The sequence below is a fragment of the Pristiophorus japonicus genome, chromosome 10 (genome assembly GCF_044704955.1).
Source record: "Pristiophorus japonicus isolate sPriJap1 chromosome 10, sPriJap1.hap1, whole genome shotgun sequence".
In the NCBI taxonomy this organism is placed as follows: Eukaryota; Metazoa; Chordata; class Chondrichthyes; family Pristiophoridae; genus Pristiophorus; species Pristiophorus japonicus.
In genome coordinates this window covers 158937188-158959193 of record NC_091986.1, presented here as the reverse complement: position 1 = coordinate 158959193, position 22006 = coordinate 158937188, and the positions used below count along the sequence as shown (strand labels likewise).

Sequence of the window (22006 nt, the reverse complement as noted above, 5' to 3'; positions counted from 1 at the left end):
CTTCTATTTCCCTAGGCTTGTCAGATTTGTTTTCATCTCGCTCATCATGATGCTGAAATAAAAATTCCATATTGCAGAAATGAAACCATTAAAATAACAGAAATAGCTTCATTACTGTAATAATCTTAAATTACATTAAATATTAAATGTTAGAAAATTGAAAAAACCTTTACATTATCTGCAATTTTTTCTCTCCTGTTCGTAGTGTCTGTCAGTCCACCTGCATTGAGGGCAGGTTGTGGCATATTGTGCTGCGTCTGGGATGGGCTATATTAAAGCCCCTCAGGGAAGATAAAGTTGGTGCCCTTTGTAAGGGGCTTCCTTATGACAGTTACTTGGATGGGGTATGGTGTCAACTGCAGTACTTCACTCAAGCACTATGCTTCATGCATGAACCTAGATAATGAATGTTGGCAGGCTTTCTGGGATCATGGGACTAAGCCTGATCCCACTTGGATATGCACATTCCAGCAGCAGTGATTGGATATTGATCATGTTATGTATTTAACCCTTGGTAACCTGTATCACACCACCACCAGAGGGCCTGTTGGAGTACCAAGGGATTCCAGCATCACTTGGGAGCACTGTATATAAGCAGACCACCCACAAGGTACCTGCACTCTGGAGTCTTATTAAAGGAGCTAAGTTCACACTTAATCACTTACTCATTGCTCACAGTATTCAGTTTCATCTTTTATTATGAGCATATCAATTGGCGACGAGATAACGAACAACCGCGCGAAAATGCAAAAAACAGTTGGTCGCCTGGAGAAGTTCTCAGAAGGGGACAATTGTAAGGCCTTCGTTGAGAGATTCGACCAATACTTCATGGCCAACGAGCTGGAAGGAGATGAGAACGCTGCCAAACGAAGGGCGATCCTCCTTAGCGAAGGTTCACCAGACTGATTCCCGGGATGGCAGGACTGACATATGAGGAGAGACTGGATCAACTGGGCCTGTGTTCACTGGAGTTTAGAAAAATGAGAGGGGATCTCATCGAAACATATAAAATTCTGACGGGACTGGACAGGTTAGATGCAGGAAGAATGTTCCTGATGTTGGGGGAGTCCAGAACCAGGGGTCACAGTCTAAGGATAAGGGGTAAGCCATTTAGGACTGAGATGAGGAGAAACTTCTTCACTCAGAGAGTTGTTAACCTGTGGAATTCTCTTCCGCAGAGAGTTGTTGATGCCAGTTCGTTAGATATATTCAAGAGGGAGTTGGATGTGGCCCTTACGGCTAAAGGGATCAAGGGGTATGGAGAGAAAGTAGGAAAGGGGTACTGAGGTGAATGATCAACCATGATCTTATTGAATGGTGGTGCAGACTCAAAGGGCCGAATGGCCTACTCCTGCACGTATTTTTCTATGTTTCTATGTTTACCGTCTGTGGCGCAACAACCTTTGGCCTCCATGAAGAATCTTGTGGCTCCGGTAAAACCAACCACTAAATCCTATGAAGAATTGTGTACGCTGGTCCGGGAGCACCTAAATCCTAAAGCGTTTTGATGGCAAGGTATCGGTTCTACACGTGTCAATGGTCGGAGGGCCAGGAAGTGGCGAGCTACGTCGCCGAACTAAGGCGCCTCGCAGGACATTGCGAATTTGATGGATTCCGAGAACAAATGCTGAGAGACTTTTTTGTGCTTGGCAATGGCCATGAGGTAATCCTTCGCAAACTATTGACTGTTGAAACTCCGAATCTGAGCAAAGCCATAACGATAGCCCAGGTACTTATATCCAGCAGCGACAACACCAAACAAATTTTGCAGCATAAAGAGGTTTTGGCCAGTACTGTGCATAAAGTAACGTTATTTTCGAGCAGGAATATACATGGCAGAACATACACGCCGGCATCTGCACGATCTCAGATGACCCAGAGTCCGCCATCAATCGTTAATGCGAGACAGTTAATACCCTGTTGGCGTTGTGGAGGTGATCATCGGGCCCATCAATGCCACTTGAAGCACTGTGCGGCAACGGCTGCAGAACAATGGGACCAACAAGTATGCAGGCGAGTTTCAAACCCTGCAAACCCTGCAAACCACCACGTTACAGAGGAAGATCAATCCACTGTGGATCAGGCTGAATTGGAGACTCGAATCGAGGAGGCAGAGGTGTACGGGGTACACACCTTCACCATGAAATGTCCACCAATAATGTTGAAAGTTGAACTGAACAGAATTCCAGTATCCATGGAACTGGACATGGGTGCGAGTCAGTCGATATTGAGCAAAAAGACCTTCGACAGGCTGTGGTGCAACAAGGCACACAGGCCCAAGCTCAGCCCCGTTCACACCAAGCTAAGAACTTACACCAAGGAACTGATCCCTGTAATTGGCAGTGTAGAAGTCAAAGCCTCCTATGATGGAGCAGTGCACAACCTCCCACTGTGGATTGTGCCATGGGATGGTCCCATACTGTTTGGCAGAAGCTGGCTGAAAAAAATCCGCTGGAACTGGGACGACATCTGAGCGCTTTCGTCTATCGACAACGCCTCATGTGCCCAGGATCTGAGCAGATTTCCATCGTTGTTTGACTCAGGCATTGGAAGCTTCTCAGGGGTGAAAGTGCAGATCCACTTGGTTCCCGGTACACGACCCATCCATCACAAGGCACGATATATGATGCGTCAGAAAGTGGAAATTGAGCGGGACAGGCTGCATCAAGAAGGCATCATCGCACCGGTGGAATTCAATGAGTGGGCCAGTCCGATTATCCCGGTACTCAAAGGTGACGGCACGGTGAGAATTTGCGGGGACTATTAAAGTAACAATTAACCGTTTTTCGCTACAGGACCAGTCCCTGCTACCCAAGGCAGACGACCTATTTGCGACCCTGGCTAGAGGGAAGACGTTCACCAAGTTGGACCTGACCTCGGCCTACATGACACAGGAGCTGGCGGAATCTTCAAAAGGCCTCACCTGCTTCAACAAAGGTCTGTTCATCTATAACAGATGCCCATTCGGGATTCAGTCGGCCGCGGCAATCTTCCAACTAAACATGGAGAGTCTGCTAAAGTCAGTCCCTCGCACCGTGGTTTTCCAGGACGACATACTGGTCACAGGTCGGGATACCATTGAGCACTTAAAGAGTCTGGAAGAGGTTCTTAGTCAGTTGGATCGTGTGGGACTCAGGTTGAAACGCTCGAAGTGTGTTTTCCTGGTGCCGGAGGTCGAGTTCTTGGGAAGAAGAATCACAGCAGGCGGCATCAGACCCACCGACGCCAAGACCAAGGCCATCAAGAACGCGCCGAGACCACAGAACGTGACGGAGCTGTGGTCGTTCCTGGGACTCCTCAACTATTTCGGTAATTTCCTACCCGGGTTAAGCACCTTGCTAGAACCATTACATGTGCTACTGCGCAAGGGAGACGACTGGGTATGGGGGAATTCACAAGAGTCTGCCTTTAAGAAAGCCAGGAATCTGTTGTGTTCTAACAAACTGCTCGTCCTTTATAACCCTTGTAAACGATTAGTGCGAGCTTGCGATGCGTCGTCATACAGGGTCGGGTGTGTGTTACAAACAGGCTAACGAATCGGGGATTTTGCAACCGGTTGCTTATGCGTCCAGGAGTTTGTCCAAAGCTGAAAGGGCCTAAAACATGATTGAAAAAGAGACTCTAGCGTGCGTTTACGGGGTGAAAAAAATACACCAGTACTTGTTTGGCCTCAAATTTGAGCTTGAAACTGACCACAAGCCGCTCATATCACTATTCTCTGAGAGCAAAGGGATTAACACCAATGCCTCTGCCAAGATGGGCGCTCACGCTGTCGGCATACAACTATGTAATCCGCCACAGACCGGGCACAGAGAACTGCGCTGATGCTTTCACCACCGGGGTGGAAATGGCACAGCCTGCGGACTTGCTCATGGTAATGGATGCATTCGAAAACAAGAATGTCACCCGTTATGGCCTGTCAGATCAGGACCTGGACCAGCCAGGATCATTTACTGTCCTTGGTAAAAAACTGTGTCCTCCATGGGAGCTGGTCCAGCGTCCCAGCGGAGATGCAGGAAGCGATTAAGCCATTCCACAGGCGCAAAGACGAATTGTCCTTGCAGGCGGACTGTCTGTTGTGGGGTAATCGCATGGTCTTGCCCAAGAAGGACAGAGAAACGTTCATTTGTGACCTACACAGCACCCACCCAGGCATTGTAATGATGAAAGCCATAGCCAGATCCCATGTGTGGTGGCCCAGCATCGACTCAGATTTAGAGTCATACGTGCGCCAGTGCAACACTTGCTCTCAACTGAGCAATGCACCCAAAGAGGCACCGCTCAGTTTGTGGTCGTGGCCCTCCAATCCATGGTCAAGGGTCCACATGGACTATGCGGGCCCATTTCTTAGCAAAATGTTCTTGGTTGTCGTGGATGCTTATTCAAAATGGATTGAATGTGTAATAATGTCTGTAAGCACGTCCACAGCCACTATCGAAAACCTATGAGCCATGTTTGCCACACACGGCCTGACTGATATCCTAGTCAGCGACAATGGCCCGTGTTTCACCAGTGCTGAATTCAAGGAATTCGTGACTCGCAATGGGATCAAGCACATCACATCTGCCCCGTTCAAGCCTGCATCCAATGGCCAGGCAGAACGGGCTGTTCAGACCATCAAGTAAAGTTTGAAACGCGAGTCGGAAAGCTCCCTGCAGACCCGGCTATCCCGAGTGCTGCTCAGCTACCGCACCAGACCCCACTCACTCACTGGGGTTCCCCCAGCTGAGCTGCTCATGAAAAGGGAGCTCAAAACAAGGCTATCTCTTGTCCACCCTGATCTCCATGATCACGTGGAGGGCAGGCAGCATGAAAAAGGTTATGTACCATGACTGTGCAAACTTGTCATGTGATATTGAGGTCAATGATCCTGTGTTTGTACTCAATTATGGACATGGTCCCAAAGAAGAGAGTAGGGTGTTTCAGGTCAAACTGACCAATGGACTAACGTGCAGAAAACATTTGGACCAAATCAAATTGCGGTTCACCAACAGCTATGAACAACCCGAAGAAGACACCACCAACTTTGTCCCTCCAACACACACACAACTGGCAACCAACATCATGGTTGACCACAAAGCCGAACTCACCATCCCCAGCAGCCCGGCAAGGCCGGCTGCCCAGCAGCCCAGTGAAGAACTAACCAACTCACCCAAACCCGCATTTGTACCGAGACAATCGACAACGGAACGAAAAGCCCCAGATCATCTCACCCTGTAAATAAGTGTACTGTTGACTTCACGGGGGAGTGATGTTATGTATTTAACCCTTGGTAACCTGTATCATACCACCACCAGAGAGCCTACCTGTTGGAGTCCCAAGGGATCCCAACATCCCTTGGGAGCACTGTATATAAGCACACCACCCACGAGGTACCTGCACTCTAGAGTCGTATTAAAGCTGCTAAGGTCACTCTTGCTAATTGTACACAGTACTCAGTTTCATCTTTTATTATGAGTGTATCATATCAAGAGTATGAATCTTGGCTGATATTTTCCTTTCCCTAGCTTGGGCACTGATCCCAATTGTTGTGCCATTATCGTTTTTTTTTTAAATTCGTAGCCAATCGTTCCAATTCTTTGTCAAATCACAAACGCCAGAGGTCACCTTGGGCCCATTCAAGGATCACTCTGCGCCAATGCTCTTAGCCAAAAGGCCTAGAGCCACTGCACCGTTCCTGGAAGTACTGCAATACCAGGTTCGTGCCATGGAGGTGGATGGGTCAGGTCCCCCACACACCTCCGTGGAGGTGGATGGGTCAAGCCACCCCACCCACCTCCTATTTCCAAAAAAGCAAGCATATACCTTCCTGATCCAGGGAGAACCACCTTGGGGTTATGGTGGTTACTCCCCTGTCAGGTCAGTTACGCATGATCTTGTGCCATTATCGTTGCCCTAGATGAAGCCAGCTAACACAACACAGCCTATGGATGTAACCTGTGATCTCTTGTTCTATATGGTTCAGCAGTACACCATTTAGTGCACATATCCACGGAGCCATCGCGTATTTTCATATTCTTCTCGAGTGATTTGAGTTCAAGGCAATGTTTAACAGGACTGGAGCATATCCACATTATTTGTAATTCGTTTAATCTCCACTGTCACTTGTGAAAGTACAAAAATCAGCAAGTCTTTGAAGCTGACATACATTTGACTTTTGTGAAGCAATATGGTAAGACCCTCGCTTTCATTTTTAAAATATAATGTTGGGCAATGTTGTTTACGTGTGTAAACCAGGTTTCCGCTGCGCTTTCAGTGAAGTTACAGTGCCAGGAGAACCAACAGCTCAAAGGGGATTCTAGGCCATTTTCTGCCTCAACCACGCGCCCGGAAAGTGAATTCTTTAACCCTGAAATTATTGTCCAAAACCAATCTTAAATTGTGTCACTGAAACTGTACAATTCGAGCATCATTCTGCTTGGGAGGAGAGGGTTGCAGATACCCTGAGCCCGAAAGTACACACACAAGCTCACACACACACACACACACACACACACACATGGATTGGATTGGCCTAACTATCATACAGATGTTTCCAATGGATTTTCATAGTGCTCACTATCCTGACATCATGGTGTAAATAGTTCAGAGTTTTAAGTCAGTAATATAAGTTGCATGTCTACTTCCTTGCCTTCTTGATGTGTGCAGTTTGTATACCTGTGACTCGAAGTCTATCGGCGCCGACCACCACCTCGTTCGCATCCGCAGAAAACAGCATTTTGCCTGTGTTTGAGTTGACTTCAAAGTGTTTTCCGTTGGCTTGCACTGTGCTGGGTCCTTGAGTCAAAAGACAAACAATATCAAAATAAAAGGAGGTCGTGACACATGAAGCATTCCTAAATGGAGAAAAAAAAATCAATATTAAATCACCTTGTGAGAGCTCTTCAAGAATGTTATTGATGTATTGTGAAACAAAGGTAGTTTTAACAACAGAGGTGGTAGATGTGTTTGAAAAGTTTTTATTCTCTTCTTGTTTCTAGGGTTTTCCAGACAAATGTACAAAAAGCTACCATTTCCAATGGTGAACACAAAAGAATTCTTGGGAACAGAGTCGACAAAAAATGGCCTTGAAATGATCTGCAACACAATTTTGCAGTCATCTAAAAACTGCTCCTATTGCAGCATACACTGAGAAAAATAGGCAGGTTGGATGGAACTTCAGAAATGGAGACTGGGAAATCTTCAGTAAATATCGACAAAAGACAAGCACAATTGCTTAACAAAACATGACATTTCTCCTAAAATAGTAATTAATCTGTGCAATTTAAAACAATTTTCCAGCTCCACTTTATTGTAAATTTGGAACTTTACTGTGTCCATTATTCTTTGTCCACACCAGCTGTTTGTTAAATTATCCCTCTGCCATGTTGCCTTCATTTTATGGTAGTTAATGGTGCCTGATGGTCGAGGTGATGGGAGTCCATATGGTACACTATGGATAGTGGGACGTGGACTTGAGTTCCTGAAACTCCACATTGTGAGTTCATGATCTCAGGCATCCCAGAAAAAACAAAGCGAAACCTCTTCGGCTTGTTTTAGTCACAACGGAATGAGTAAAACTCCCCAAGGGAGAGGTGTCAGCTCACCTACTGTGTCAAATGCACGGCATGTGAAATAAAAAGGGAGGAACCCCCCACTGTACTCTCTTCTCCCTCCCCATTAATGATTTATAGGGTCTTAAGAGAATTAGCGGCACGGATAGTGGATGCATTGGTTGTAATTTACCAAAATTCCCTGGATTCTGGGGAGGTCCCAGCAGATTGGAAAACTGCAAATGTAACACCCCTATTTAAAAAAGGGGGCAGACAAAAAGCAGGAAACTATAGACCAGTTAGCCTAACATCTGTGGTTGGGAAAATGTTGGAGTCCATCATTAAAGAACCAGTAGCAGGACATTTGGAAAAGCAAAATTCGGTCAGGCAGAGTCAGCATGGATTTATGAAGGGGAATTCATGTTTGATAAATTTGCTGGAATTCTTTGTGGATGTAATGAACAGGGTGGATAAAGAGGAACCAGTGGATGTGGTGTATTTGGACTTCCAGAAGGCATTTGACAAGGTGCCACATAAAAGGTTACTGCACAAGATAAAAGTTCACGGGGTTGGGGGTAATATATTAGCATGGATAGAGGATTGGCTAACTATAGAAAAGAGAGTCGGGATAAATGGTTCATTCTCTGGTTGGCCTTCAGTAACTAGTGGGGTGCCGCAGGGATCAGTGCTAGGACCCCAATTATTTACAATCTATATTAACGACTTGGAAGAAGGGACCGAGTGTAACGTAGCCAAGTTTGTTGACGATACAAAGATGGGAGGAAAAGTAATGTGTGAGGAGGACACAAAAAATCTGCAAAAGGACATAAACAGGCCAAGTGAGTGGGCAAAAATTTTGCAAATGAAGTACAATGTTGGAAAGTGTGAGGTCATGTACTTTGGCAGAAAAAAAATCAAAGAGCAAGTCATTATTTAAATGGAGAAAGATTGCAAAGTGCTGTAGTACAGCGGGACCTGGGAGTACTTGTGCATGAAACACAAAAGGATAGTATGCAGGTACAGCAAGTGTTCAGGAAGGCCAATGGAATCTTGGCCTTTATTGCAAAGGGGATGGAGTATAAAAGCAGGGAAGTCTTGCTACACTTATACAGGGTGTTGGTGAGGCCACACCTGGAATACTGCGTGCAGTTTTGGTTTCCATATTTACGAAAGGATATACTTGCTTTGGTGGCAATTCAGAGAAGGTTCACTATGTTGATTTCGGAGATGAGGGGGTTGACTCATGAGGAAAGGTTGAGTAGGTTGGACCTCTACTCATTGGAATTCAGAAGAATGAGAGGTGATCTTATCGAAATGCATAAGATTATGAGGAGGCTTGACAAGATGGATGCAGAGAGGATGTTTCCACTGATATGGGAGACTAGAACTAGAGGGTATAATCTTAGAATAAGGGGCCACCCATTCAAAACTGAGATGAGGAGAAATTTCTTCTCTCGGAGGGTTGTAAATCTATATAATTCGCTGCCTCAGAGAGCTGTGGAAGCTGGGACATTGAATAAATTGAAGACAAAAATGGACAGTTTCTTAAATGATAAGGGGATAAGGGGTTATGGAGAATGGGCAGGGAAGTGGACCTGAGTCCATGATCGGATCAGCCATAATCGTATTAAATGGAGCAGGTTCGCGGGGCCACATGGCCTACTCCTGCTCCTATTTCTTATGTTCTTATGTTCTTATATCTATGACATTAGAATGGCCTGACTCAAAGCAAGACACAACTGTTCAGTCTGCAGTTAGTGTTGACTCTAAATAATCAGTTCTGGATCTGAATTCCCAAGGAACAGCAAAATGAAAATTGAACAAGTAGCTACATGCTGGTCAGAGTGAACTGCCATGTTTGGATGGATTTGCCTTTTAATCAGCATCACTCTCATTCATTCCATCCTGTGTTCCTTTTGCCTCCACTTCACTTTAGAATCCCTTTCCAACGGTACTTTCACACAGCAGCATGTTTTTAGTTGAGCTCTTCTAATCACTAGTGACTGCTCTTCTCAATACATTGTAGCATAGACAGCTGTCTATTTAAAATCAAATGACTTATCCTCACTTACAGTGAGTGGATAATAATCCAGGGCAGGCCATGTAGCCAGCTGGATATCGGTTGTCACTTTGTTCCTAATTAAAGGTATCAATTCTTTACTAAGATGTAAATAATTTTTCTAAGAGTAGGATTCAAAGAAGTGACTTCTTACATAGAACGCAAGCTTTTAAACAGAATTATGGGGGGGGAGGGGGGGATGGAATTTTCAAGTTGACGCTATAATTGAGGAGCATTCTTCACCAACTGCACATGTTGGGAACTGTGGCCATGCTGGTCCCAGGTTTGTGCCCATTCCAATCAATTGAGAAGAAAGTGGTCGGCAGTGTGCCTGCAATTTTCTGAAACGTGCTTTCTGCCAGCGGTGCAAACCTGGAAAATTGCCTGTATGTTGTAAAGGTGAATAATTCTTCACATGGTGAAGAAGTGTCCCTTGGTATAAAGATATATAAACTGTAGAGTAGGCCTTCAAATATGCATTATATTTATATTTGCAGAGATGGACTTTTAAATTAAGTAGAGATGAACTATGTGCTCTGTTTGATTGAATTCACTTACACAAAAGTTCAATTATGGGTGATGAAGAACCTGGAATATCTTATGCAATTGGCACGCTGCACACAGATGGAATTCTAATGTTTTGGAATAATCTATAAGTACACTGCACAGCAAGAACTTCAAAAACAACTTTGTTTTATATATATATTTATATACACTGAATAAAACACAAAATTAGTCAACGGTTAACTTCCTAGATCTGCTCCATCGATACTTTTATGAGTTACAACTGTCAATCAGGAAAGTGACTCATTTCCCATGAAAGGCTTAATCCTTTACAAGACAATCCTGGCGGGGGCCGGGGGGTGGGTGGGGGGGTCCAATCCCTGACCCTAGGGTTGGAATTCAGGTTTTTAACATTTTAACTCCCCCCCCCGCCCCGCCCCATCAACTGTTCCCACATTACACCAGTGACTACACTCTAAAAGTACTTCATTGGCTGTAAAGCGCTTTGAGACATCCGGTGGCCATGAAAGGCACAATAAAAATGCAAGTCTTTCTTTCTTCTTTCAACCCACCCATTTTTTTGGGGGCTAAAATTCATCCCAATTGCTCTGATTTTTAATGAGGGGTGGAGGATATGGTGCATGCGATCCCCAAAGCGTGCGGTGCACCCAAGGAGTCCAGGGACGTGGATGTCTGGCTGATGTAAACAGCCGGGCCTCGTTACAATAATTTTCATCTGAGTCCCGCCTGAACCTGGCCAGATGCATAGCTGGCTGGCAGGTGGGAGCGGAAGATCCCAGGCAGGAGGCCTGAGCTGGGGATCTGTGGGATTGGTCCCGGCAGTCAGGCAAGTGGTAGATGGGAGGAGTTGTGGGGGTGGTGGGGGGGGAGCTTGAAGGCGATCGAGGGGAAGGGGGAAAGGCCCGGTGTAAGGAAGGCCCAAGGCTTTCTTGTGAGGCCTACAGGAGCACTGCTACTCCTTCTGGCTCACAAAGAACCTACATTTCAAAAAGAAACTTAACTATCTGAGCCTGGTCTGAGCCACAATCCCCCTCCTGACAGTTGATTTCTGCCAGACGGGAGCTAAATTCGGGGCCAATGTTTCAGTGAGCGAGTGTTGAATCTATGGAAAAGGCTCCCTAGGGAGATGGTGGAAACAATTAGTATTGATTAATTGAAATGCAAATTAGCTAGATTTCTTTCAGAAAATAACGTTTTGGGACACAGTGTGTGGACTGATGGGGAAGCCATCACTACTTCCCTGTTCAGGCCTCCGACTTAAATTGCAGTCGAGTCTGGATGACATCATCGCGACCTGAGATGCATATTTAAAGAAGGACCTCATTACCTTCCTGCGGGTGTCCTGCTCGTTGCTCAAAAGAGCAAGTTAATATCAGGGCATGGTGGGAAGACAGTGGAATCACAGTGGGTAATCCCTGCCTGATTTCTGCCAGATGGGAGCTAAATTCGGGGCCAATGTTTCAGCGAGCGAGTTTTCAATCTGTGGAAAAGGCTCCCTAGGGAGGTGGTGGAAGCAATTAGTATTGATTAATTGAAATGCAAATTAGCTAGATTTCTTTTAGAAAATAATATTTTGGGATACAGTATGAATAATTTGAGATACGACATGTGGTAAATGTTGTGTATGGAGAAAGAGTCAGACTGATCACTGTGAGCTCAAAATAAAGTGTGACCTTAGTCTTTTATTGCCGGTCTCCAGAGTGCCTCGCCAACCTTTGAAGCCTCCTTAAATACCTGTGCTCCCAAGGGATTATGGGATCCCTTGGGACTCCAGGGAATGAGCCCTCTGGTGACTGTACAGAGTAAATACAAGTTCACATATATAACAAGGTGAGTGGGCAAATGGATGACAGATGCAGTATAATGTAGATAAATGTGAGGTTATTCTTTTTGGTGGCAAAAACAGAAAGGCTGAATATTATCTGAATGGTGACAGATTAGGAAAAGGGGAGGTGCAATGAGACCTGGGTGTCATGGTACATCAGTCATCGAAAGTTAGCATACAGGTACAGCAGGCGGTGAAGAAGGAAATGGCATTTTGGCCTTCATAGCGAGAGAATTTGAGTATAGGAGCAGCGAGGTCTTACTGCAGTTGTACAGGGCCTTGGTGAGGCCACACCTTGAATATTGTGTACAGTTTTGGTATCCTAATCTGAGGAAGGACATTCTTGCTATTGCTGCAACACTCCCCACCGCCTCCCCCCCTCCTCAAAGTCAATAGTGTAACTATTTACAATGTGAGTCGATCTGGGACCCTTCTTGCCCTGGTTGATCGTCTCAGTGTGAAAGCTGGTGTTGTTCAATCATTTGTTGGGCCCTCGCTGGGCTGCTGTGCAGCTGGCCTTGCTGGGCTGCCTGGTGTGTTGGGCCCTGCAGGGCGGCTGTGGCTGATGGGTTCTGCTTCGTGGTCAACCGTGGTGCCGGTTGCCACTGGTGTGTATGTTGGGGGATCAAAAAAGGTAGGGTCCAAGTTGGGTTGCTCAGGATAGTCCGTGAATCTGAGTTTGATTTGGTCCAAGTGTTTCCGGTGAATGAGTCCATTTGAAAGTTTGACCGAAACACCCTGCTCCCCTCTTTGGCCACGACAGTGCCAGGAAGCCACTTGGGACCTTGTCCATAATTCAATACAAATACAGGATCATTGATTTCAATCTCATGTGACACATTTGCGCTATCATGGTATGCACTTTGTTGAAGCCGCCTGCTCTCTACCTGTTCATGTAGATCAGGGTGAACTAACGAGAGTCTTGTCTTAAGTGTTCTTTTCATGAGCAGTTCATCAGGTGGGATCCCAGTGAGTGAGTGGGGTTTCGTGTGGTAGTTAAGCAGGACTCGGGATAGGCGAGTCTGCAGTGAGCCTTCAGTTACCCTCTTCAAGCCTTGCTTGATGGTTTGCACTGCTCTCTCTGCCTGACCATCGGACGCTGGTTTAAACGGGGCAGATGTGACATGTTTGATCCCGATACAGGTCATGAATTCTTTGAACTCAGCACTGGTAAAACATGGCCCGTTGTCACTCAACAGGACATCGGGTAAGCCGTGAGTGGCAAACATGTCCCGCGGGCTTTCAGTAGTGGCAGCGGATGTGCTAGCCGACATTATCTCGCATTCAATCCACTTGGAGTACGCGTCTACAACCACAAGGAACATTTTACCCAAAAACAGGCCTGCATAGTCGACGTGTACCCAAGACCACGGTTTGGCGGGCCAAGACCATAAACTTAGCGGCGCCTCCCTGCGAGCATGTATTACATCTGTGAACACAGGACTTTAGGACCGCATCAATACCGGGCCACCACACGTGGGATCTGGCTATCGCTTTCATCATTACGATGCCTGGGTGGGTACTGTGGAGGTCATTGATGAAGGTGTCTCTGCCCTTCTTGGGGACCACTACTCGATTGCCCCACAGAAGGCAGTCTGCCTGTATAGACATTTCATCTTTGCGCCGCAGCAACCTCTTCCTGCATTTCCATTGGGACACTGGACCAGCCCCCGTGAAGCACACAGCTTTTGACTGGAGATAATAAGGGGTCGTGACTTGTCCAGGTTTTGATTTGCCGGGCAGTGACGGGTGATTTCTCACTTTCAAATGCTTCCATAACCATGGCTAGATCTGCGGGCTGCGCCAGTTCCATCCCCGTGGTGGGCAATGGCAGCCTACTGAGAGCATCGGCGCAGTTTTCTGTGCTTGGCCTGTGGCGGATAGCGTAGTTGTATGCGGACAACATGAGCACCCATCTCTGGATGCGGGCCGATGCGTTGGTATTTATCCCTTTGCTCTCGGAAAACATGGATATAAGTGGCTTATGATCAGTTTCCAATTCGAATTTTAGCCCAAACAGATATTGATGCATTTTCTTTACCCCACAGACACACGCTAACGCTTCTTTTGCAATCATGCTGTAGGCTCTCTCAGCCTTAGACAGACTCCTGGATGCATAAGCAACTGGTTGCAGTTTCCTGAAATCATTAGCTTGTTGCAATACACACCCGACGCCATATGACGACGCATCACATGCTCGTACCAAACGCTTACATGGGTCATACAACACAAGCAATTTGTTTGAGCATAACAATTTTCTCACTTTTACAAAGGCATTTTCTTGGCTTTAGCTCCAAACCCATTCGCCCCCTTTTCATAGTAAGACATATAGTGGTTCTAGTAGTATGCTGAGACCCGGTAAGAAATTACCAAAGTAGTTCAAGAGTCCCAGAAACGATCGAGCTCCGTCACATTCTGTGGCCTCGGTGCGTTCTCGATTGCCTCGGTGTGTTCTCGATTGCCTCTGTCTTTGCGTTGGTGGGCCTGCTGCCATCCGCCGCAATCCTCCTTCCCAGGAACTCCACTTCAGGCGCCAGGAAAACGCACTTCGAGCATTTTAACCTGAGCCCCACACGGTTGAGTCGACTAAAAAGCTCCTCCAGGTTCTGCAGGTGCACGACTGTATTCCGACCTGTGACCAAGATGTTGTCCTGGAAGACCATGTTGTGCGGGACTGACTTCAGTAAACTTTTCATGTTTCTCTGTAATATCGCCACCGCTGATCGGATTCCAAACGGGCATCTGTTATAAACAAAAAGACCTTTGTGCATGTTGATGCAGGTGAGGGCCTTCGATGATTCCTCTAGTTCCTGTGTCATGTAGGCTGAAGTCACATCCAGCTTCTTGAACATCTTTCCTCCCGCCAGCGTTGCAAAGAGCTCATCGGTCTTTGGTAGTGGGTATTGGTCCTGCAGGGAGAAACGATTGATAGTTACTTTGTAATCGCCACAGATTCTGACGGTGCCATCTCCCTTGAGGACTGGGACAATAGAACTGGCCCATTTGCTGAATTCGATCGGTGAAATGAAGCCCTCTCTTTGTTGCCGGTCTAGCTCGATCTCTACTCTTTCTCTCATTATGTACGGTACTGCTCTCGCCATGTGATGGATGGGTCGGGCCCCCTCAATTAGGTGGATCTGCACTTTTGCTCCTTGGAATTTCCCGATGCCTGGTTTGAACAGTGAAGGAAATTTGTTTAAGAGCTGGACACACGAAGTGTCGTCAGCGAGCGATAGCGCTCAGACGTCATCCCAGTTCCAGCGTATCTTTCCCAGCCACCTCTTGCCGAGCAGCGTGGGACCATCGCCCGGTACCACCCAGAGTGGTAGCTTGTGCACCGCTCAATCGTAGGAGACCTTTATGGTAGCACTGCCAATTACAGGAATTAGTTCTTTCGTGTATGTTCTTAGTTTCGTGCGAACTGGAGTTAAGACTGGCCTTGAGGTCTTGTTGCACCACAACCTTTCGAAAGTCTTTTTGCCCATGATGGACTGGATCGTGCCCGTGTCCAGCTCCATTGACACCGGGAGTCCATTTATTTCAACATTCAGCATTATCGGGGACAATTCGTGGTGAATGTGTGCACCCCATGTAGCTCTGCCTCCTCTATCTGAGGCTCTGGTTCATCGTGATACTCTGTAGATCTATCCTCCACTGCAACATAATGGTTTGCAGGTTTAAGAGACTTTGCAGCTCACCTGCACACTCATGGAGGTATCCCATTGTTCCACAGCCCTTGCAAACGTACTCTTTGAATTGGCATGAATGGAAATGATGATCACCCCCGCAGCACCAACAAGGTGTTAATGGCCTTGCATTCATAACCCTTGATGGTGGACTCTAAGTCATCTGCGGATATGCAGCTGCAGGTATGTGTGACCTGCCCTGTACATTACGATTCGAAAACAACATCACTTTGTTCACAGTACTTGTAACAGCACTTGTGTACTGAGAGATTTGCTTCGTATTGTCACTGGTGGCAATGAACGCCTGGGCTATCGCTATGGCCTTACTCAAGGTTGGGGTCTCCACAGTCAAAGGTTTGTGAAGTATGGTTTCCTGGCCAATACCAAGTACGAAAAAGTCTCTGAGCATGTGCTCCAAATGTCCTTCAAATTCGCAATGTCCTGCAAGGCGTCTCAGCTCGGCGACATAACTTGCCACTTCCTGGCCTTCAGATCTTTTTTAGGTGCAGAACCAGTACCTCGCCATCAGAACACTTTCCTTCGAGTTCAAATGCTCTTGGACCATTGTACACAAACCGTCATACGATTTCTCCGTGGATTTCACTGGAGTGAGCAGATTCTTCATGCGGCCATACGTTGGTGCCCCACAGAGGGTGAGAAGGATCGCCCTTCTAGCTCCCATCTCGCTCATTGGCCACAAAGTATTGGTCGAGTCGCTCCACAAAAGTTTCCCATTCATCTCCCTTCAAAAATTTCTCCAGGATGCCCACTGTTCTCTGCATCTTTGGGTTCACTATCTGTATCTTGTCGCCAGTTGTTGTGTATGGACAAAGAGTCAGACTGAACACTGTGAGCTCAAAATAAAGTGTGACCTTAGTTTTTTATTGCAGGTCTCCAGAGTGCCTCTCCAATCTGTGAAGTCTCCTTAAATAGCTGTCTCTCAAGGGATTATGGGATCCCTTGGACTCCAGGGGATGAGCCCTTTGGTGGCTGTACAGAGTAAATACAAGTTACATATATAACAGTAAGTGTAACATGCTTTGGGAGGAACAGGTGATATTGGACCTATGGTTTCCAAAGTGCCATTTCTGGGTTTGTTGCAGACTAATTAATAGAGATTGATTGCTATTGATTAGTCAACAACATTGTTGTGTATTTGTAAAGCATGCACTCCCATGTTCCGCCACCAGCGAGCTCATCCCCTGAAGTCCCAAGGGATCCCAGCATCCCTTGGGAGCACTGTATATAAGCTGGCCCCTAAGGCTTGCTCCTCACTCTGAAGCATCTTATTAAAGACTGAGGTCACTGTTACTTTAACCTCCCTGTGTGCAGTCTCATCTGTGTTAGGAACACAATAACTGGCGCCGAGAATACGAATCCAACGCAAAGATGCAGCAAACTGTGGGCATCCTGGAGAAGTTCTCGGAGGGTGAGGATTGGGAAGCCAATGTTGAACGGTTAGACCAGTACTTTGTAGCCAACGAGCTGGACGGAGAAGGAAGCGCTGCAAAAAGGAGAGCGGTTCTCCTCACAGTCTGCGGGGCACCGACCTACAGCCTCATGAAGAATCTTCTGGCTCCGGTGAAACCCACAGATAAGTCGTATGAGGAGCTGTGTACACTGGTTCGGGAGCTTCTTAACCCGAGGGAGAGCGTGCTGATGGCGAGGTATCGGTTCTACACGTACCAGCGATCTGAAGGTCAGGAAGTGGCGAGCTACATCGCCGAGCTAAGGCGACTTGCATGACAATGTGAGTTTGATGGCTACCTGGAGCAAATGCTCAGAGCCTTTTTTATACTGGGCATTGGCCACGAGACCATCCTACGAAAACTTTTGACTGTCGAGACACCGACCCTCAGTAAGGCCATTGCGATAGCACAGGCGTTTATGTCCACCAGTGATAACACCAAACAAATCTCTCAGCACACAAGTGTTAGCAATGTTCATAAATTAACTGGAACTGTGTTTGCGAGCACAAATATAAGGGCAGAACCCACGAGTCTGCAACTGCCAGCAGGCCTCAGGTGACCCAGATGACTCAGAGTCCCCAACAAAGGATGAATGCAAGGCAATTCACACCTTGTTGGCATTGTATAGGCTTCCATTCAGCCTATTCATGCCGCTTCAAAGGATATGTTTGCAAGAGCTGTGGAACAATGGGGCACCTCCAACGAGCTTGCAAACAAGCTGCAAGCTCTGCAAAACCTGCTAACCACCACGTGGCAGAGGAAGATCGGCCTATGGTGGATCAAAGCAATTTTGAGCCTCAGAGAGAGGAGGCAGATGCTGAAGTACACGGGGTGCACACATTTTTGACGAAAGGTCGACCTGTAATGCTAAACGTAAAATTGAATGGCTTACCCATAGCCATGGAACTGGACACTGGCGCTAGCCAATCCATCATGAGTAAAAAGATGTTTGAGAGACTGTGGTGCAATAAGGCATTGAGCGCCATCCACACGAAACTGAGAACGTACACCAAAGAGCTTATCACTGTCCTGGGCAGCGTCATGATCAAGGTCACCTACGAGGGCACGGTGCACGAACTACCACTCTGGATTGTCCTGGGCGATCGCTCCACACTACTTGGAAGGAGCTGGCTGGGCAAAATCCGCTGGAACTGGGATGACATCCGAGCGCTATCACATGTCGATGAGGCCTCATGTACCCAGGTTCTTAACAAATTTCCTTCCCTTTTTGAGCCAGGCATTGGAAACTTTTCCGGGGTGAAGGTGTGGATCCACTTGGCCCCAGAGGCACGATCCATTCACCACAAGGCGCAAGCGGTACCTCACATGATGAGGGAGAGAGTGGAAATCGAGCTGGACAGGCTGCAACGCGAGGGCATCATCTCCCCAGTGGAATTCAGCGAGTGGGCCAGCCCGATTATTCCAGTACTCAAAAATGATGGCATGGTCAGGATTTGCGGCGATTATAAAGTAACTATTAATCGTTTCTCGCTACAGGACCAATACCCGCTGCCTAAGGCAGACGACCTATTTGCGACGCTGGCAGGAGGCAAGACATTCACCAAGCTCGACCTGACTTCGGCCTACATGATGCAGGAGCTGGAGGAGTCTTCGAAGGGCCTCATCTGCATCAACACACACAAGGGACTGTTCATCTCCAACAGATGCCTGTTTGGAATTCGGTCCGCTGCAGCGATCTTCCGCAGAAACATGGAGAGCCTACTCAAGTCGGTACCACACACGGTGGTCTTTCAGGACGACATATTGGTCACGGGTCAGGACACCGCCGAGCACCTACAAAACCTGGAGGAGGTCCTCCAGCGACTGGATCACGTAGGGCTTCGGTTGAAGAGGTCGAAATGCTTCATGGCAACAGAAGTGGAGCTTTTGGGGAGAAAGATCGTGGTGGTCAGCATTCGGCCCACAGGAAAACGCCCAGGCCACAGAACGTCATGGAGCTGCGGTCGTTCCTGGGACTCCTTAACTATTTTGCTAACTTCCTATGGGGGTTAACACCCTTTTAGAGCCCCTACATGTGTTATTGCGCAAAGGAGAGAACTGTGTATGTGGAAAAAACCAAGTAATTGCTTTTGAGAAAGCCAGAAACATTTCAATGCTCCAACAAGCTGCTTGTATTGTATAACCCGTGTAAAAAACTTGTGCCAGCATGTGACGTGTCGTCGTACGGAGTCGGGTGTGTATTACAACAAGCTAACGTTGCGGGGAAGTTGCAACCTGTCGCCTATGCCTCCAGGAGCTTGTCTAAGGCCGAGAAGGCCTACAGCATGATTGAGAAAGAGGCATTAGCGTGTGTGTTCGGGGTAAAGAAAATGCATCAGTACCTGTTTGGCCTCAAATTTGAGTTGGAAACCGATCATAAGCCCCTCACATCCCTGTTCGCTGAAAACAAAGGGATAAATACTAATGCGTCAGCCCGCATACAAATGTGGACACTCGCGCTATCAGCATATAACTATACCATCCGCCACAGGGTAGGCACCGAGAACTGTGCGGATGCTCTCAGTCGGCTATCATTGCCCACCACGGAGGTGGAAATGGCGCAGCCTGCAAACTTGTTGATGGTGGCGCAGCCCGCAGGCTTGTTGATGGTCATGGAAGCGTTTGAAAATGATAAATTACCTGTCACCGGCCCGCCAGATTAGGACTTGGACCAGCCAAGATCCTCTGCTGTCCCTAGTAAAAAAATTGTGTACTGCATGGGGGCTGGGCCAGCATCCCCGTTGAAATGCAAGAGCCAATCAAGCCGTTCCAGTGGCGAAAGGACGAGCTGTCCATTCAGGCAGACTGCCTGTTGTGGGGTAACCGCGTAGTGCTACCCAAAAAGGGCAGGGAGACGTTCATCTCAGATCTCCATAGCACACACCCGGGTATAGTAATGATGAAAGCGATAGCCAGATCCCACGTGTGGTGGCCCGGTATCGACTCTGACTTAGAGTCCTGTGTATGGCAATGCAGCGTATGTGCTCAGTTGAGCAACGCGCCCAGAGAGGCACCAGTAAGTTTGTGGTCCTGGCCCTCCAGACCATGGTCGAGGATCCATGTCGACTATGCAGGCCCGTTTCTCAGTAAAATGTTCCTGGTGGTGGTGGATGCTTTGTCAAAATGGATTGAATGTGAAATAATGTCGGGAAGCACCGCCACCGCCACCATTGAAAGCCTGAGGGCCATGTTTGCCATCCATGGCCTGCCTGACGCACTGGTCAGTGACAACGAGCCATGTTTCACCAGTGCTGAATTTAAATAATTCATGACCCGCAATGGGATCAAACATGTCACCTCGGCCCCGTTTAAACCAGCCTCCAATGGGCAGGCAGAGTGGGCAGTACAAACCATCAAACAGAGCCTTAAACGAGTCACAGAAGGCTCACTCCAAACCCGCCTGCCCCGAGTGCAGCTCAGCTACCGCACGAGACCCCACTTGCTCACAGGGGTGCACCCGGCTGAGCTAATGAAAAGGACACTTAAAACCAGACTCTCGCTGGTTCACCCCAACCTGCATGATCAGGTAGAGAGTAGGCGGCAGCAACAAAATGTAAACTATGGTCGCGCCACTGTGTCATGGGAAATTGATCGGAATGGTCCTCTGTATGTGCTAAACTATGGACATAGTCCCAAGTGGATCGGGAATAGAGTGTTTGTAGTCAAACTAGACAATGGACAAATTTGCAGAAAGCACCTGGACCAAACGAGTTCACAGACTGCCCTGAACAACCCACAGCAGACACCACCTTTTTCGAGCCCACAACACACACCCAAAGGATCAATGACACCATGCCAGACCAGGAAATCGAACCCATCACGCCCAACAGCCCAGCAAGGCCAGGCTCACCTAGCAGCCCTGCAGGGCCAACAACACGCCAGCCCAGCGAGGGCACAGCCAACACACCAGAATAGACATTTGTACCGAGGCGGTCCACCAGGGAAAGAAAGGCTCCCGACCGCCTCACCTTGTAAATAGTTTTCACTTTGACTTTGGCGGGGGAGCACTGTATATAAGTCGGTCCCTAAGGCCTGTTCCTTACTCTGGAGTGTCTTATTAAAGACTGAGGTCACTGTTACTTTAACCTCCCTGTGTGCAGCTCATCTGTGTTAGGAACACAATAAACATCATTATTGTTGCATCATGTGACTACCAGAAAGGTAGAAGGTGAACTAGATGGACTTTGGTCTTTTTTGTCTCGCAGTTCCTATGTCACAGCCAATTGTACTGTTGGCATAACTTACTGACAGCATTCTCTCCAGCCTATCAGCTTTTTTCTCAGACATGACAACATTGATCCTCTGCAACCAGTACACTTGATTTCTCCATCTTGCCAAGCCATAGGTTTATAAACTGGACTTCACAGGGAGTGATTATTGATCATTCGCTGAAAGATTTTAATGAAAGCTCTGTGAAAGTATTGTGTGGATGAGGAAAAGCATCATAATCCCAGCACAAAGGTCGACCAGCAGACGGGCCTGAGCCAAGATGTGCCTGGGCCAGACAAATCGCCTGGGGCAGGAATATTGGGTGCACTCCTCCTCCTTCAAGCACAATGTACCTCCAGTATGCTATACCTGTGGGGCAGTCAGGGAGGGAAACTTGGGCCCTTTCCACTTACCTGGTTTTTGGCGCCGCGTACAATAACGTACGATTTTGTTAGCCTGATGGCACCAAAAAAATAAATTGCAACTTTCCCCAAAGTAAAATGTAATTTTGGTACCACGCTACCCGAAGTTAATTCTGGGGGGGGAGCTTCAAGTGTTCGTCAAAAACTCTGTGGTCATTTGCGAAAAGCTGAGGTTGCCAGGCAACCAGAGACACGCTGACAGCTGAAGCCCACTCCCCTGATGTAATCCCGGCCAGAAAGGACTGCTTCCCCCGCTATAGTCCCGGGCTGAATGGCACC

The 22006-nt window shown here is 47.4% G+C and overlaps 1 protein-coding gene across 11 annotated transcripts in view; it reads right to left on the bottom strand.

Annotated features, from left to right (window-relative positions):
- sgcg (sarcoglycan, gamma) overlaps window positions 1-22006 on the bottom strand; it is a 1035170-nt gene that overhangs the window by 291133 nt on the left and 722031 nt on the right. For 10 of the 11 annotated variants that reach the window (XM_070892210.1, XM_070892209.1, XM_070892206.1 and 7 more), the window contains one exon: window positions 6658-6777. The exons of the other annotated variant lie outside the window; for it this stretch is intronic. In XM_070892210.1, the coding sequence (XP_070748311.1) occupies window positions 6658-6777 (120 nt within the window). The remainder of the gene's footprint in view (window positions 1-6657; window positions 6778-22006) is intronic. 11 annotated transcript variants of the gene reach the window in all.